The 19,746-nt window shown below is 40.6% G+C and overlaps 1 protein-coding gene across 10 annotated transcripts in view; it reads right to left on the reverse strand.

Annotated features, from left to right (window-relative positions):
• Window positions 1–19,746, reverse strand: part of DGKI (diacylglycerol kinase iota) — a 453,062-nt gene that overhangs the window by 278,996 nt on the left and 154,320 nt on the right. For 8 of the 10 annotated variants that reach the window (XM_073899243.1, XM_073899251.1, XM_025854834.2 and 5 more), the window contains one exon: window positions 10,902–10,997. The exons of the other annotated variants lie outside the window; for them this stretch is intronic. In XM_073899243.1, coding sequence (XP_073755344.1) covers window positions 10,902–10,997 — 96 coding nt within the window. The remainder of the gene's footprint in view (window positions 1–10,901; window positions 10,998–19,746) is intronic. 10 annotated transcript variants of the gene reach the window in all.

The following is a 19,746-nucleotide window of genomic DNA, read 5'->3' on the forward strand; positions in this document are numbered from 1 at the left end:
CACACACACACACACACACACTGGAATATTATGCAGCCATCAAAAAAGGAAATCTTGCCATTTGCAACGATGTGGATGGAACTAGAGGGTACTTTGCTAAGCGAAATAAATCAATCAGAGAAAGACAAGTATCATATGATCTCACTGATATAAAGAATTTGAGAAACAAGATAGAGGATCATATGGGAAGGGAGGGAAAAATGAAACAAGATGAAACCAGGGAAGGAAACAAACCATAAGAGACTCTTAATCTCAGGAAACAAACAGGGTTGCTGGAGTGGAGGGGGGTGGGAGGGATGGGGTGGCTGGGTGAGGGACACTGGGGAGGGTATGTGCTATGGTGAGCGCTGTGAATTGTGTAAGACTGATGCATCACAGACCTGTACCCCTGAAACAAATAATACATTGTGTGTTAATAATAAAAAAAAAGATAAATATATTTGACATTGCTTCAGATGATCCGATCTCATGAGAGCCCCATGGGGATGGACTACAGACCATCATACCATAACCACCTGTGCCAAGAATTTTAAATACCAGTCTTGATCCTCCATGAGAACAAAATAAGCTGGGTTGCCATAGGCATGACACCAGCTAAACAGGGCCTAAGACCCCACAAGAGCCTACTAAGCAGTGAGTGGTGAATCTACCGGCTAAAGACCCTGAAAAAGAAGGCAGGAATTCAAACATACTGGATGCTGAGTATGATGTTACTTAACGGCAGGGTTTGATCTGGTGACAGGTGTCCATGTGTGTATGTGTGTCTCTCTCAACAATCTCATCACTGAACTCATTCATTCCATGAAAAGTGGCAGGATAACTACTCACTGCCATCACTGTTCTCAGTGCTGAGGATCCAAGACAGTACAACACAGGCCCAGTCCCTGAGCTACATGGGACTTATATGTTCTAGAGTAGAGATACAGGCAAGGAGGTGAGTGATTTTTTTTTTTTTAAATAATAGAAAGTGATCTGTGCTATATAAGATCAAGAGACTAGAGAAGGGCCATAGAGTTGAGGGATGGCTAGTTGTTTCACATCATGAGATCCACTCTCTTTTATTCAGTGGGAGACACGTGCTGATTATAAGGCCCGCCCTCCAAGGTTTGTACTCTGGCCTTGCCTTTTGACAACCCATTGTAGCCACTTCCATGGAAGGAGGAATGACTGTAGTGGGTGATTTTTACCGTGTGTTTATGACTTGCCATGCTGTTAATTGCTGTATATGCATCATCTCATTTAAGCTTCACAGCAACAGTAAGAAGCAGGTATTGTCCACATTTTTTTAAAGATGGGAAACCAAGGCTTCAAGAGGTTAACACAATGACCGACATCACACAACTAGAAAATCCCAGAGCTTGGATTCAAAGCCAGATCATCACTTGATGCCCAAACCCACATGCCTCCTCAAATGAAGGCATCAAAGCAAGCTTTTCCATCTCCGGGTGTTTTTCTGGCACTGCCCTCTGAAATCTCTGTCTGCCTGGTCTATGAGGCAGGGACCAAAAACAACAACACCCTCCTGACAGTCAGATACAATGTCCACTTAGGAACTGATAGTAGTTCTGAGGGACACCTGAGGCAAATAATGCTTCAGCCAAGACGGGGGCCTCTGAGCAACAAGAATATTGGTTAAATTCTATTTTCTGGGCCTCTGCACTGAGGAACAGTGGAAAAAGGGAAAGCATTTCTGTATACCTGGGCATTGCCTAAGTGAGATGTAAACCCTATGTTCAGTCAGATACAAATTATTGTTATTAACAGGGCTGTGCCAGTATTAAATAACAACAAAGCTCTGCCCAAACATATACCCACATACAAACATACCCTCAATCCAAAATTATCATTGCAGAAGAGATGACAATTATTCTCAGAGGCTCAAACTCTAATAAAATACATGTGCATGCATGCACACACACGTACACTTGGCTTAAGGAAAGTTTAGTATAAAGGCAAAGTTGCAGAAAGCTAAAGAAAAGGTATGAAACTCTGGATGGTGATTAAGCTTCTCTGACGTTCCTTCACCTTCAAGTGGGAGGAAACTGCCTCAGTGACCAGCCCAAAGGGTTATTGTTATTGACTAACATTGCCAAGTCCTAGGAAAATGGCATTATGTGAGCACTTCTCAGTTTTCCACTGAATACTGAGAGCCCACAAGATGCCAATAGGTGTTCTGTGGGAAAAATAATGGATTCAACAATCATCCCTTCCCCTGAGGAAAAAAGTAGGAAATCCTGCACACCTTAGGTCTTTCTTATTAGAGCTTCATAATACATATTTGTATATCAAAGGTTATTCAGTGTTTTCTAAACTTATTTGGTCATAAGTCTGCTTTAATGAACAATACCCCATATTGTTTTTATAGGAGCTTAGCGCTCTCCAGAACACGATTTGTTTAAAAAAAAAAAAAAGGCAGACTGTGCAAAAAGCCAATGATACTGTTGATCCAGGGTGGTCACCTAGGAGTAGAGAATCCTAAAGTTCCCTGGGCTCTATAACCAATCACTGTCTCTGTTGCATAAAGTGGGCAGGATCAGTATGATACTGCCCTCAAATGTATGGACAGCACTCTGTGCCAAATAATGACACTAATAACAATGATAGCTAGAACAGTAACAATGGCTAACATTTACTGAGGGCCTACCACATGCCAGACACAGTTCGAAGTGTGCACTTGGATGATCTCATACAAATGCCCAACCATCTGGCCGGACACATATGGAGTACCATCACCTGCACCCACGGGAACACCCCACTCCCTTCCTCCACTCACATCCACTGACCAGGGGGTCAGGAGCAGAGAATCTGTCTATGCAAATGCTTTTTCAAAACTATTTCTGTTGATGGCTCTGCTCTCCCTGAATCATCCTGATTCATTAGCTCCTCAATATCCTAATGGTGGGAGAGACCTCTGGCAGACAGCAACTTTGGCAGCTCCCTAGAGATGGTGTCTTCAAGGCTGGCACCCAAACAACAGAAAGCTGGCTTAGCCTCCTGGGCTTTACTTCCACACTCACAGTTTCCTCTGACAGCCCACACTCCACTCAGCCAAGCCGCCATCTGGGGGTACGGCCCATCAGTCTGCCATGCTGGACAACTGGCATGTGAGGGATCAGCAAGCAGGCAGGCCTGATGCATTCTGAGGCTCGAGTCCAATGTTGGTGCTCTGTGGTATACACCTGCCACACCCAAGTGCACAGATGGGCAGAAAGGCCCCAGCAACATGTGCTGGACCCTGCTTTGTCTATTCACCCACAGCACAGAGATGCACATGAAGCAGCATCTGCACAGGCTGCTGTCCAGTGTAATCATACTCCAGAGATGGAATAAACAGTGTGTGACCAGGTTCTGCATCTTTTTTTCTTCTTCTAAGCAACAAAAAGCTGAAAGCGAACGTTTTTCAAATAGGGCAGGGAGCCACTGCACTTGTACTCTTACAAGGTTCTTCCAAGGATCCAGTGAAGTGGCCAGCCTCCTTGTGAGTGGATGCTGTGATATAGCAATGAGGCTTCTGGTCTACCAATAAGGAGACACAGCCTAGAAGATGTTTTCCGGAAGAGGTTACTTCGATTTGCCACACTCAGCTGGTCCCACCCATAACCTAGGGAGACTATGGATATTACACACAGCAGCAAAATGACAGGTAAAAGTTTAAGTCTCAGTGTTGGGGTTAGCAGAAGAATCCCAAACACCAGGTTTTGTTGAGAGCAAAGTCCAACCAAACTACTCATTAGCTCATTTAGCTCAACGACATTGAAATATAAGTAGGGACAGGAGAAAACAAGAAAGGACATTAATGTTTGTCGACTAACTTAATCCCTCTACCAATTCTGAGAGGCAGATACAATCACCGCCATTTTACAGAAGGACCTGGGACTCAGAGAGCCGGGCAGAGCTAGGATTTTGATCGACATCTATTTGTCTCTAGATCTTTGTGATTCCTCACTCGCCACACCCCCCACCCCCACATCACATGGCCTCCCTAATGCAATTAATTCATTTACTCAAGAAAACTCTATTTCGGGGCGCCTCGGTGGCTCAGACGGTTAAGCGTCTGCCTTCGGCTCAGGTCATGGTCCCGGGGTCCTGGGATTGAGCCCCGCATTGGGCTCCCTGCTGAGCGGGGAGCTTGCTTCTCCCTCTCCCTTTGCCTGCTGCTCCCCCCTGCTTGTACTCTCTCTCTCCGTCAAATAAAAAATAAAAAATCTTAAAAAAAAAAACACCTCTATTTGTTAAGCTTTCAGCAATATTGGAAGACACCTTAGAATAAAGGGCAGGTGGGGGTGGCCATTTTTGCCAAACTTTACCCACAAGGAAAAGATTAAAGCAAAATGCTTGAACGAAACAGTAACAAAAGGAAAACAGTACCTATTAGCCTACCCACAAACACAAGGTGACATAAGCCCATTTAAAAATAGAAAAGATATCTGGTAACAGCGCTCTGAAGTCTGACAGCTCCTTTTTTCTCTCACCCAACCTACACGTTCTCTCACCTAACGTCTACTCTTCCCCACAGTTCTCAGCTGCGGGCGCCTCCCTGCCTGTCTGCTCACTTACCCAGAAAGCCCCAAATGTCTCAATGAAATCTTCAGCCAGGGATGTTTGCAATAGACCTCTGGGTGTATGCCCATCTGTGAGCCTTGCGGAGGTATCCATGTGGCCAGAGTAGTCGCCTTATATAGGACAGCTACAGCCATGTGTTTCCTGGGGGTGCCCTGATCAAGTCCCACAAAGTGGGTAGCTTAAAACAATGGAAACATATGAGCTCACAGTTCTGGGGGCTAGACATCTGAAATCAAGGTATCCACAGCGTTGATATCCTTCTGAGGACTCGGAGGGAGAATCTGTCCCATGCTTCTCTCCCCATTTCTGATGACAGACAGACTGCAGTCCTTGGTGTTCCTTGGGCTACAGCTCTCACTTCAGTCTCTGCCTCCTTCCCTGTGTATCTCTGTATGTCCTCCTCTTCTTCGAAGTCCATTTGTCATACTGGAGCAGGCAACTTAACTAATCATCTCTGCAACAGCCCTATTTCCAAATAATGTCATAATCTGAGGTACTGGGGATTAGGACTTCAGCATCTTTTGGAGGTACACAATTCAACCCATAACAGCCACTATATACCAGTCCCCTTCCCTGGGTCCTGACATTCTTTATGAAGTAGAACAGGGGCCTTCTGCACCTATGTATGACAGCAGAGAGTCACCTATAGAGTTATTTTGTGGTTTTAACATATTCACACCCTACACCACCCAAGAGATTCTGATGTGGTAGATCCAGACTGGGATCAACCACTTTAAAAAATAAAAAGTGTTTATAAGTTCACAATTCTCATCCAGCAATAAGAACCAGTGAGGCTGATCTTAATGACAATACTTTAAATCAGGAAATGGAGGCAAAATAGGTGAAATTTGTCCAAAGTTCACTCTACACAGATGGAACAGCAGGTTTTCAAACCCAGGTCAGTCTCACAAAATCCATTTCCTTCCCATATCCCACACTGCCTATCTCCGTCTACTCCTATAGAGGCAGGTTGTGGACCGTGACTACGGTTGTCATGTGCATCAACATATCAGTGTAGGCAAGTGTCATTTCAGTGTAAAAATAGGTGTGCACTAGTATGTGCTCTATTGATGAATGATAATGATTAGATTAGATTATTCTAATTTCTTTAGAAGCCAATATCTGGCTCAACATCTTTGTATATACCATCAACAAAGCACGACAAGGGTTTCTACAGAGTGTACCTACCGAACTGTGATACTGTCATTTTCAGTTAACGGTCACTCTCAACACTGTCTACAGTTTCTGGGACTGGTACCCAGCCCATAACACTTACAGAATAAATGAATGAAGAAATGTCGACCTCAGCAAATAGCACCAAACGAGAGTGGTCCTAGTTGGAATTTTCAGTTTTATCCCCCCCATAACTGTGTCGGGAAACAGTGATCCTTCTGCTCCAATTTCATTACTGCTGCATCCCTTTCTCCTCTAGAAAAAGAAACAGTTACTAATTTTGGGACTGTCACTGATTTAGGAACAACTTTAATCCCATTAAATTTCTGCTCACAGACGTTCTACAGTATTAAATGTTGCCACCAGAGAAATGCAGAAGATGAAGGATTTTAAAGGTCATCTGGTTCAGCCCCAAGGCTTTGAAGCAAACTCTCCTGCAAATGTCTTTGTGTCCTATGACGTCACTGCCTTGCTTTCAATACTCTCCAATACCAGTCCCAAATATCAGTCCATATGGCAGCAGGAAGTCCTGGATTTGCAGGACAGCTTTGGTTTTAAAGAGACTATTGCAATGTCCCTATAAGTTAGGGTGACTGTCTCAGTGTTCCTGATGCAGTTCTGGTTTATACTTAATGTTATGGCACCTTACTATCAGCAGCTTCTTTCACCCTCAAAATGGTCTTGCTTTAGACGATTTATTATATGGCCATGCTTCCTAAGCACACAGGCATTTATAACATGCACTCCAAGTTTCAGTTTGGAAGACATGGACACACACTGCCCCCATCTGTCCTTTTTTCCATTCTTACCTAGCACATGCCCTCTGGTGTGCTCATGCATGTCTGATGATCGCCTCTTCCCTTGTTCAACACTTGTTCTGGTCTCTGAGTTTGCTAATCTTCCTCTCCCTTCCTGAATGTTCTCCTGCCTCACTCCACTTATGTAAATCTTACCCATCTTTCAAACTGTGCTCAAGCCCCACTCCCATGAAGCCGCCTCTGTCTACCTCAACCCACACTGATTTCTCCCTTCTCTTAACTTCTACCCATGACATTTGCTTTGCTAAAATAAGGTGAGGAGGGAAAGGCACATCTTTGGTAATGGACTCACTCCTCCTCCGAATGCTCTGCCTGCACATTGTTTAGAAGCCTGCAGGTAGTACCTGGTAAAGGTAATTTGGTCCTTATCTCAACAGGTTGGCTATCTTCAAAGGTGCTTCATTAAAAGAAAGGAGAATATAATGCATAATCCATTTGCACATGCTTTCTTCTTATAAAATGGTTGTTCAACTAAGAAAGCTGCAAATAGAACATTTAAACTGGAGGCTGTCTTGGAGATTAACTTGCCTAACCTCTTGCCCAAAGCAGATGTGCACCCCCACAACACACAGCATCCTTGAAAGATGGCCATCCAACTTGTTGGTAAACACATCGTTTGAGCCTCTCTCTCCAGAAACCTTGATCTTTTGCTGGACAGCTCTGGTTGTTAAAGCCCTTCCTTATAATAGAGTATTTCTCAAAGTTAAGTCTGTGGACCATCTGTACCATAGTTATTTGAGGTGCTTGTTAAAATCACAGATTCCCAAGTCCAACTCTGGCATATTGAATTAGCATTTGGAGCAAGAAGAGAAACAGTAGTCTACATTAACAGGTTTTCCAGGTGATGTTTATGATACATATAAGATTCACTGCTAGAGTCAGTGGATTCTATATCTAGAATTTAGTTCTACCTTCCTAACTATGGAGAGCAAGACCCTTCCCTCTTCTTCAAGGCAGGTCTTTCAACACTGGAAGAGGTCAGTTCTCTACCTCCCCTCATTAATACTCTTTTGCAATCCAGGTTATTTCGCTCTTCCTCCTACTACAAAGTTCCTTACCCTGAACCAAGTTGAGCACACTCCTTCCGGTGTTTTCCTTCTTGCCAATGTCTCCCTTCCCCCACCAAATATGATGCCCAAATGAAAGAGAGCGAGCTAGATTTGTAATGCTTTCACTACCTACTGACAATTTTCTGAAGTACAGTTGACCCTTGGACAATGTGGGGGTTAGGGGCACCAACCCCCGGTATAGTCAAAAATCCACATATAACTTCTGACTCCCCAAAACTTAACTACTATAGCCTGCTCTTGACTGGAAGCCTTACTGATAACATAGACAGTCAATTAACATGTATTTTGTATGCTATATACTGTATGCTTATAATACAGTAAGTTGTAGAAAATATTTTTAAAAATCGTAAGAGAAAATAATTTACTGTATTTATAGTACCATACTGTATTGATCAGACATATTTCACATATAAGTGCACCTACATGGTTCAAACCCATGTTGTACAAGAGTCAACCGTGTATCAATTTATACTCCTACCAGCTGCCAATGAGAATACCCATTTAGGCTTAAACTAACCAGCAGGTATTATCATTTTGTAAATCTTTGCTAATTTAATGGGCACATGACGTTGACTCCTCATAGTTGTTTTATTTTGGGTGCCTTTTAAAAATATTTTTCACATATATATACTGGCCATTGGTAGTTCTTTTGTGAATTGTCTGCTTCTCTCTTTTTTGTTTTCTTTTCATTCTTAATTCATTGTGTCAGTTGCTATGGCAAGTAAATCCTTTCAATGCATTATCTCATATAATGCTCCAGACACTACCCCCACTCTATAGGTGAAGAAACTGAGCCTTCAGGAGCCTATAATGAGGAAACAGATCTTTTGCTTCCTCACTGATTCATTCCTTCTTTCAACAACCTTTTTTTGGAGGAGAGCTCTTCATCTTCCAGACATTTTGTAAAGTGAGTTAATAGAGCTGAGTATTGGAGATGAAATTTGGAGAAAGATTCAGAGCACCAGGAATATTCACAACTCTGTTGTCTCCTACTTATACTCACAATTTCCCTTATTCTTTGTTATTTTTCCTGGTGTAGAGATAACGGTGACCAAGTTATAATCAGTTGGTGGATAGCGATGCTATTTAGGAGAATACATGTATCTGCGTATATATTTGCCAAGAGAGGTAATATGTGGCTGACCCTAAAAGACTACCAGGAAAGGATCAAAGGGAGTAATTTGGGAATGACGCAGACCTCCATTACAGTAATAGCAGAAATCGTTCAAAAGCATAGACAAGTAAAATTGGCTTTCATTTTTTCCATTTTATATTATCTGATATCCCAAGACCAGTGTTTACGCAATTAACTGAGATCCTAATGTTAATCCATTATTTATAGCATTTCAGTCCAAACAGCTGAGCATCTCTTGGTTTTTGATTAATTTAATCAAATTTTATGCAATTATACTTTAATTCAAAATACATATGCATACAGTTGAAATCCCTGATATTTAAATCAATTGAATTTATAAGATTAAGAGAAATGCAAACACCCAAGTACAGATCTGAGTTAGAAGCAAAACTTAAAATAATTTCATTCTACTCTCTTTTTCTAAGAAGGTAGCCAGTGCCCAAAGGACAGGAGTTCTCAGCATCACACAGTGATTGCTAACAGGGAGATTCAAATTGAGGCCCTGTACAGGTGGGCCTTTCACTGATCTCTATTCCTAATTTCACTCAAACAAACCCTGGTCCTCTAAACTCTTACGAAGGGTTCCAAACAAAAACCTATAAACCAGTCATCAGAACAGCTAATGCAATTTTTAAAGTTTTGTTCCTCCAGCTTTGCAATTCCAGCCAGACTGATAAAAGTCCTTGAGGGCTAGATTTTTCTAAAAGCTTTAGCAGAAACTCAATTTCTTCCTTATTAGTCACTGGTAGAAACATATTCATTTGTAATTCCAAAGCCCTGCATTTTGCCCCAAATCTTTCTTTCATGTAATAAACAAACATACTGAAAAAGAAAAAAATGTATTAGATGCCATTTACAAGGCCCATTTCCCCAAATATAAAAGAACTCATTTTTTCTTTCTTCTTTACTATTCTAGGTTTCCCATTACTCTCTTTTCAAACCAGTAATTTTGAATTACACAAAAATGTTAACTTCACTTTGTCAACAATGAAATTTTAGTTCCTCACAACTTAATGCCTGGCAACCATGCTCTTTTCACAAAACATAAAGACAACCTTGACATTTAAACTGATGGTTCTAAACAAGGATACAAAGCAAATTTTAAAAAGCATGGGCTATTCCAATGTATCTGTTAATTGTCCAGTTTCTAGAATTTTATCCTCCACACTTGATCCGAATTGCAGGCATACCTCAGAGATATCGTGGGTCCAGTTCCAGACAAGTTCAATAGAGTATCACAATAAAACGAGTCAAATGAATTTTTTTTGCTTCCCAATGCATAGCAAAGTTATTATTTACACTACTCTGTAGTCTATTAAGTGTGCAATGCCATTATGTCTAAAAAAAAAAGTACAGACCTTAATTAGAAAATACTTCATTGCTACAAGAGCTAACCATTAAATCTCTGCTTTCTGCCAGTCATAATCACCGATCACAGACGACCATAACAAATAATAATGAAAGAGTTTGAAATACTGTGAGAATTGCCAAAATGCGGCACAGACACAAAGTCAGCAAATGCTGTTGGAAGAAATGGCGTCAAGGCAGGGTTGCCACAAACCTTTAATTTATAAAACCAAACCAAACCAAACCAAACCAAAAAACAAAAAACCCAAAAACGCAGGGTCTGCAAAGCCCAGTAAAGCGAAGCACAACCAAAGGACCTATGCCTGTATTTGCTGGCCCGAACCCACGGCCACCTAGGTGTGTCACCTTCCCCATTTTCATGCACCAGGAACACCCCCCCCCCGGCCATACACACTCCTCTCTCTACAAGCGAGTCACCCCCTCCCACCGATACGCTTCCTCCACACACAGACCTCTCCCCACGCAGACACCCCCTCCAGAAGCAAACACTCATGCACCTTCACCCTCTCCCCGACCCCCAACACACAAATAAAACCAACCCAGGGAACCATCAGAAAATAGCACATTCTACCAAAGTTTAACCTGCAGAGCCAAGCCCCGAGGCCATTAAAACCAGAAGCCACGTTAACTATCAACTGTCTCACAAGGGACAGGCTCTTTCAAACCACTCCTTGGAGATTCCGGCACAGTGGCCCCTCAATGCTGCTGGAAGACTCAGCTTGGCGGCCTTCCCCGGGCAAGGTGAGAGCCCAGAGGTCCGAGGAGCACACTCACTGCAAATCTGACTTGGCAGTTCTCCTCTCCCAGGTAACACAGGTCTCCTGAGACGTTGGTCTCCAGCCACAGGTGCTCTCCGTTCACGGCATTCTCCTGGAAGGAAAAGACCCACCTGACTTCAGGTTTCTTTTCAGGCATAAAGGGGAAAGATCTCAAATTTAGATTTTTGGATGCAAGAAAGTAAGTGCGCCCACAGAGTTTAAACCCTTCTCATTTCACCCCTGAAAATACGGCTGGTGTTGGGCCTATCAAAATTCTAGAAACAGAACAGGTGTTTAGAAAAACTTTGTCTCAGTCATCACTAAAACAGACACGAGGCCTATAAAAGCTTTATCCACAGTTGCGGTAATCTGTGAAACATATTAAACAAATGAAAAAAAATCCCTCCCTCAAATTGTTCACTGTAAGGCCATATTTATCCAGGCCCAACACTGCAGATTCTGTGACAATCAAGACCAAAATGCTATTAAAGGTTGCCTTTGATTAGCTAAGAAGGATAGTAGTATTAACGTACTTTAGAGACTGTTTGAAGACATACTTATATCAGTAATGGGTAAGTTATATTCTAAGGCAGAGGCTTCTTAAAACTTACTCTAAGTCACTGTATACTCAAAGCATAAAAAATTGCTACTAATTCACACTTTTCCTACTTCAGTAGGGCTTTCACCCATATAACTCTCAATTTCTCAAATTGAATGATTTCCCTGCTTCTATAAATAGTCACAACTGATGATGGCAAACAGAGGTGCTGTGATGGGTGACATGAGGGCAACCACCTGATGTTTAGGAACGCATAATGTTTCGTTGGGGAGGGTGGGTGGGGAGGGTGTAATGCTTCTTAAACAGGATCTGGCACACTACCTTAGAAACCTGAGGGATTTATGTATTAATTGTGTATTTTGCTCATTTGCTTGAAAAGGACTCTGCGCCATTAAGGAAAGCACTGGACTGGACTGGGTTAACCACAAAGAGATGAAGTTTACTGAACTTAGAGGAAAATTGCTCTTGTTTTTATCTGGTTCATCTGTGGGGCATATCACTTTTCCATGGGGGATGTTATAGACTGAACAAATTTGTATGTTGAAGCCCTACTCCTCAGTATTTGAGGATAAAGCCTTTGAGAGGTAATTAGGTCATGAGGGCAGAGCCCTCATGATTGGGATTAGTGTCCTAATAAGAAGAGACATGAGAGGGATCTTGCTCTCTCTCCATACATGCACCAAGGAAAGGTCATGTGAAGACAGAGGGAGAAGGCAGCCATCTACAAGCCCGGAAGTGGGTTCTTACCAGGAACCAAATCTACCAGTGCCTTGATCGTGGACTTCCCAGACTCTAGAACTGTGAGAAATAAATTCCTGTTGTTTAAGCCACCCAGTCTATGGTGTTTTGTTAAATGACTTCAATAAGGAGCTTTATAGAATAACCAAGTAATTTAGAAGTCCATCTTATATGAGTCAACTTTATAATAACTGACTCCAGAAATGTCCACATGACTGCCCTCTGAATCCCAAAGCTCAACATGAAGTAGCAGAAACATATACCAAAGAGAAGCTGAAAAAAATACAAAGTGTCATCTACTTCATAAAATAAATATATTTCTTCAGATTCCAGTACAATACCTTTCCTTTCAGAGCCTATAGGCACAAATGATTTTCAGACAAGAATAACTAAAGGTTATAGATACTTCACAATCTGAGAAAGGTGACACCAACTCTTAGAAGAGTGAGAGTGAGAGGCAGGAGAAATTTCATGAGTTCTGTAGATATTGAGGGATCAGGAACAACGCACAAGGAGACCCTAAGGTGGGGGCATGCCATGCATGTCTCAGAGTGCTTCAAAACTATTCCGGAAAAGAAAGCAATGCTAATAAGAATCATCACCCTCCATGTCAGAGAGTGACTGACCAACTTTTCACCAAAACTCTTTCTTCTCTATTGGTCATTTTTCCCTGTAGAAAGTCATGTTGATTTGTTTTTTACAGAAGTCAATGGGAAAACAGGGTTCACCTCCCAGTCAATCTTGCAGAAAAACAACAGAAGCAAGAGAAGAACAGCTATAGGTTTAGACCCTAAAAATTTTCAGGTAGGAATGGACAAGGACAGTATATATATTTATTTACTTATCTTATACATACATACATATATACATATATACATGAATACATATATATATGAATGGCCTGTCTTTGTTAGGTATCCTAAAGAAATTGATCCCCACGATCTAAAACAGTCTATTACTGGGAACTTGATATCCAGCTTTAGTTTATAGCCATTTATAGAATAAAATCTTTTTTCATTCTGTTGTTCTTTAATTCATTCAACAAACATTTATTTATTCCACACCACTGGTGCCCGGCACTGGGTTAGTGGGGTAACCCGTGGCATAAAATCTACCTGAGAACATGAAAACTAAACACGTAATTACAGCATCAAATGTTAGGGAAACCAAAAGAGCAAAGATCCTGCCAACAGTTTTAGAAAATGAAGAATAAAATGTTGCAGTGGGTCAAATGGTCAAAAATCACTGACAGTAAATATCAAACTGATAAACCTTGAGTCAGATTCAGGCATAGCAGGGCCACTAGCATTCGCTAACCTCATTCTTGAGTGGAGATCTGATTAGAAAGACTGTCCCTGTAAGGGAAGAGGGAAAAACAGACAAGAAGCTTCCTGCCACAGTGCTTCTGACCCACTGGTTCTCAAATTTGACTGCTCATTAAAATGAACTGGTGAGTTTTTAAGAATACCTGGGCACCATCTCCAGAGAGTCTATTTTAACTAATGTGAGGTAAAACCTGGACATCATGAGTTTTCAAAGTTCTGAAGTGACTTATGTGTAGAGAGTCTGAGACCCCATAATCCAGCAGACCCTGCCCTGCCCCCTCAAGTTAATTGAGAATAGATTCTAGAACTTGTCTATGACTGGTCTATTAAATTTGATGCTTTTCTGTCCTTGTACAGTCACCAGAGAAAAAGTAAAAGAGGAAGAGAGATGAGGATGCATAAGGTAGCCCAGAGAGATTTTAAGGAGAGAGACAGGAAACCACAGATACATAGTGAGAAGGCTCAAAGTTCACAAGATAGATCCCGGGGATAAGGGAAAAGTCAAAGCACAAGCCTTTAAGGAAGCAACAGAAGAACTTAAAATGTTTATACACTTACTAGTAATCTTACTTGAAGAACATACCCTCAGGAAATAATCCTAATGGAAGAAAAACTATTGACATCAAGAAGTTTATTTCTATCTTGTATAATCAAAAATTGGAAACATCACAAATGCCCAGTGCAGAAGAATGTTTGGTAGAATAATACATGAAATGGAGTATTATAAAGTCATCAAGAAGTACAATTCTGAAGATTGGCCATAAGAAAAATGACATGATGTAAAGTCAAATAAAAATTACCTGTATATTATGATCACAACTCTGAATATAAATAAGAGCTGAAAAAACTGTTATTTGTAGCTTGATTTCTGGATCCACACATCCCTATTAGTTATTTCTACTTGTTCTCCTTTCCTGGAAAAGTTCAAGAATGAGTTTTCTTTTTTTGCTGCCTCTACTTCTTTCCACTCCATTATTTCTTGAACCCAACTCCATCAGGCTTTCTTCCTTCTCATTCCACTGTAACTATTTTTGTCAAGATCATCAGTGATTTTACATGGCTAAATCCAATAGCCAATTCTCAGTCTTTATCGTAATCAACGGCTTTTGATACAGGTGATCATTCCTTTCTTTCAGGGACACTTGCTTCCTGGAAACACTATACTCCTTTTGTTTTTTTGCACCTCAATGGCCACTCCATCATAATCTTCTTTCCTGGACCTTTCCCAAAAATAATCCCAAACTCTAAACTAATATTAGAATGTTCCATAGCTCATTCTCAGATCTTTACTCTTCTCCATCCACACCCAGTCGTTAGGTTACTGCATTTAGTTCTTGTGGCTTTAGAATCCATCAATTAATTGTTGCCTCCCAAATTATTCATACAGTACAAACCTCCTCTTTGAACTTCAGATTCATAAAAAAAAACTGCCCTCTCAATATCTCCACCTGAAACCAATAAACATCTCAAAATTTTAGTCTCAAAACTCAGTTTGTGATATACTCCTTAAATCTGCTCTTACTCCAATCTTCTCCCTAAATTTTCAGCAAGTGGTATTTCCATTCTTACAGCTGCAAATATATACTAAAAACTTTGGGGTCATTCTAGATCTCTCTTTCGCACTTCTACCCATCTCTAATGTTACTGACTCCAGTTTCAAAATGGGCATGAAACTCAATTACCTACCACTTCAACTGTCACCACCTGATCTTCCATAATCTTTGGCTTGGAATGTCCCAATAGCCCCCTAAGTGGTGTCCCTGCTTCAGTCTTACCTCCCCATGGTCTGTTCTCCACAGAGCAATGAAAGTAATTGCTTTAAAATGTAAATCTGACTAAGACACTGATCTGCTCAAAACTCTTCAAAGGCTATCCATGAACTTGGAAGAGTGCAAAGTTTTTCTTTCTAGTCCCTGGTGCCTCCCTTACATCCTGTCTGTCTGCAACCTCATTTCCTGTCCTGGTTTCCTCACCTTCTATCATATTCTGTCTGAGTCACTGACTTGCAGTCACACTCCTTGCTATTTCTCAAGCAGGCTAAAGGAGCTCTCACATCAGGTCCTTTGAATTGGCTGTTCCCTTAACTAAAAATTGCTTACACGAGATACCTACATTGTGCCTTCCTCATTTTCTTTTTAGGTCTCTGTTCAAATGTCCCTACATCAAAGGCTATTCACAGCATATGCTGTTTAGTATATCCAGATTGTTTACTCCTCTCCGTTTTGACTCTACGTGGTTAATTTCTATTCACTTTCTGGTCATCAGATCAAGTGTTACTCCCTCCAAGAAGCCATCACTGACCCCAAAGTCTAAGTCAAGTTATTTTTTTAGTTTCTCTCATAAAACCATGTACCCTTCCCACAATTTATCTCCGTTGGTAATTATCCATTCATTGGCATGATTATTTGATTAATGTTTCTTCAAAACTCCACAAGAATATTGAATGTCCAGAACTTAACTTAGTGCCTGGAAAATGGTAGATGACAAATAAATTTTGAAAAGATGAAAGACTAAGAATCAATGAATAAATGAATGAATGCACTTTTTTGTTATATGCAACTCCAAGGGGTAGAAAGGGATAATTATTTTTATCTGTCCATTAGTCTAGAGTCATAAACTATGAGAAGTAAACATGGATGCCTAATTAGAAACATGACAGTCTTCTAAAATCACAAACAGAAGAAAAGCCTTTTTAAAAAAAGTCATGCAAAAAAATGAAGCATACCTTTTGCTAGACTACATTTTCCCCATGCCTCATCCTTTTCTTGCACATCTGTCTTGTCTGACACCTAATAAAGTACATTTATAGTAACCTTACCCAAAGAGAAATCTGGACTTTGCCCTCAGCTCTAGGAAGGTCATCTCTCTAAGTGCTTGGAATGCCCTGCCTGATAAGAGTATATGTTTACCTTGGGACCTTGAGCCGTGCCAGATAGTCTGAGAGAACTATGATTTATGGTGGGGCTTAGAGCCATATATCAGCTCAACCTCCAGAGGGGCTAGAGATTAAGGTCAGCCATGCAGGAATCAACCATGTCTACATGACCAAGCCACAACTAATATTCTAGACACCAAGGTTCAGATCGATTGGCAATATGCCATATGTACTGTCACACATCATTGCTAGGAGAGGTTAGCACTGTCCACAAATCCATTGGGAGAGGATAACTGAAGCTCCACCTGTGGAACTCTCCTGGACTCTGCACCATGTACCTCTTCCCTTGGCAGATTTGAATCTGTATCCTTTCACTGTAATAGGCCATAAATGTGAGTATAACACTTTCAGTAAATTCTGAGTCCTTCTAGTGCCTCATCAAACATTTTTAGTATGGTCTTGGGGATTCCCAAACCTTCAGCTGATGTCAGAAATGAAGGTGGTCTGGAGGACTCCCAAATTCTGCAGAAAGGTATCCAGCTCGGGTACATTCACACAAAAATAGAACAGACAAATGAACCATTGTGGTTTTCTTCTTACATTTCTGATTCATCCTTCTCTAGCTCAATATTAATAAACATGAGATAGACTTTCCACCTACCAGCTATATGACCTTGGGCCTCTCTAACCTCCCTAAACCTCAGTTTTACTCACCATTAAATTGTAATAATAACTCTACTTCACTCACCAGATCTTAGTGATATTTAAATGTGAAAAATGCATAATGTTCAATGCCTTGCTTACAATTAGAAGTTAATAGATGTTCAATATAGTTTCTATTATTATTATTGTGGTTACGTTTGTGAAACTGAATAAAGGACACCTCATTTAAAATGGAGTCAGGAGGTCAGATGGGGGAGCTGTCACCCTCTACCACTCGTCATTAATTGCAGACCCCCAACAGGAAGAGACTTACCTTCCATTCCCAACAGGAAGAATCCTACTTTACTACTCCAGCAGGAGGAAAGAATTTCTCCTTGCCCAGCAACAAGCTCAGCCAGTAAAAAAAAAATACCAAACTCAGCCAATGAGAAATCATCACCTCCCTGAATTCTTGCTTTCCTTCAATGGTCTTCCATTCAAAGCAGCCCCTCCCACCCTCCTCCTTTTCTCTATAATGTTTCTCTCCTTTGATCTCCAGACTCACCTATGGTTTGCCATAGCTTGCATGTCCCAAATTGTAATTCCTCTGCTAGTCCCAAATAAACCTACTTTGCTGGTAAAATAACTGGCAGTTATACTTTTAAGGTCATATTTTAAGGTTATACTTTTAAGGAGGTTATACTCTCCAGTTTTCCTTCCCTTCTAACCCATAGATGTTGGTATTATCCAAGTTTCTTTCCTTGGTCTTTGTAGCCAAGACTACTAGCCATTCACCAAAATTATTTTTTTTCTTCTTCCTGGACATACAATTAGACCTTATTACCCAGCCTCCTTTGCAATTATGTATGGCCATGTGACTAAGATCTAATCAATGGAACATAAGCATGAGTGACAGGTACCGTTTTCAGGCTTGGCCCATTGAAACCTCCCACAGGCTTTCCTCCATGCTCTTTTCCCACACTGGATACTTGAAAAGTCAACTTTTGGGATGATTTCAGAAGCCATCTGGTGAAGATGTAAGAGCAACTGTCTGGGGCATTGAACAACTATGCAAAATAGGACCCACCTCCCACCCAACCTACCTGGAACAGTCCTGGTCTGTTACATGAGGGAGAAATATACTTCTCTTCCATGGTGTTTATATGTTTGAGTATTTTATTTATTGCAGCCTAGTCTATACCAACTAACACAGGCCTCATATTTTTGCCTGGATTTCCTTTCATTATCTACATCTACCCCCAAGTTACTTACCATGTACTGAAGAACATGTCTAACCTGAGTCCTGGTTTCTTCTGCTCTGAACTCTAATTCTGACATTCTCTCTGATATTTTACAATGCTGCAAAATTAATTCCCTTAGAACATAACTATGATTTTGCCTCTCTCTTGCTCAGGACGCTTAAATGATGCCCTATTATTTATAAAATGAAATCCAAATTTAATCTCACATAGTAGATCTTCCACTAGTGATACCAATTTGTCTATCCTTAACCTTCCTTGTATTCACCTTTGTACGTTTTCTTCCATCATCGCTCTTCTCTAAATATAGCCATATCTTCTTTCTTTGGTGCCATGTTTTTTGTTTTTTTTCCGTTCTCCCCACCCAGGAAGCTCTTTCTCTCTCCTCTACACATCCACCTTGAAATACCATCTCAAACAATATACAACTCAGAGTATCCATCTGTGCCAGACTGAAAAAATAGGTTCTCCCATTTCTAAATGAAGACAACATTTCTTCTGTATCTGTGAGTACTGAGACAAGTCTCTATAGATATACACATGTTTATATAGATTGATCTGTATAAAGACGGATCTAGCTACCTAAGAGTAGAGATCCATCTAGGTATAGATTTATAGATACAGATATGATTCCTTGCTCTCAAGTTCTACTAAAGTCCTAACAATGGTTATAGGTAAAAAGATATGCGTGTATATTGGTGGGGAGAGGTTTAGAGACTTTGAATAACACAGAGTACACTGACACTAGAGCAAATAATCTACACAAAAGGAAGACACTTGCTTATAAAAATGTTTTGGAACAGTAAGGAAGTTATAAAGATATATCTCATGTAAATGTCCTTACAAATTCAGAAAGGAAAAAGAACTCTGAACTGTCTCTCCCTGAAAATCTTCATGATAATAATAGGTAGAATTTGTCTAGGATGGTTTAACTGTGTGCTGTCCAAGAAGCATATGGCTATTGAGAACTTGAAATGTGGTTAACACTAATTGAGATGTCCTGTCAATGTAAAATTCACAGCAGACTTTGAATACTCAGTATGAAAAAAAGAATGCAAACCACCTTACTGATAGTTTTTATATTGATCACATGTTGAGATGGTAATATTTTTTGATACATTCGGTTGAACAAAATATGGTACTAAAATTAAAATTACCTATTTATTTTTACTTTTTTCAATGTGGCTACTAGAAAATTTAGAATTAGTTTATGGCTCATATATATTTCTTATTGGGCAGTATTAGCTGGGTTAATCACCTGCTTAGAGGCAGAAGTTTAGACCCAGTCACTTCTCAATGACCTGTGAAACTGTGGGATTCTGTGATCTCTCCCAGCAGCCAGTGTGACTTAAAATTCTCACAATTTGGTGAGCTAAAGGACTATGACAGTAGATGAAATCATGCTTCATGTGTCCCACTATTAACACGGCTGAAGAGGGCCAAGGCCTTCACTGATTTATAGT

The sequence above is a fragment of the Callorhinus ursinus genome, unplaced genomic scaffold (assembly GCF_003265705.2).
Source record: "Callorhinus ursinus isolate GAN/ISIS: 27379988/994484 unplaced genomic scaffold, GSC_fseal_2.0 scaffold12, whole genome shotgun sequence".
Lineage (NCBI taxonomy): Eukaryota > Metazoa > Chordata > Mammalia > Carnivora > Otariidae > Callorhinus > Callorhinus ursinus.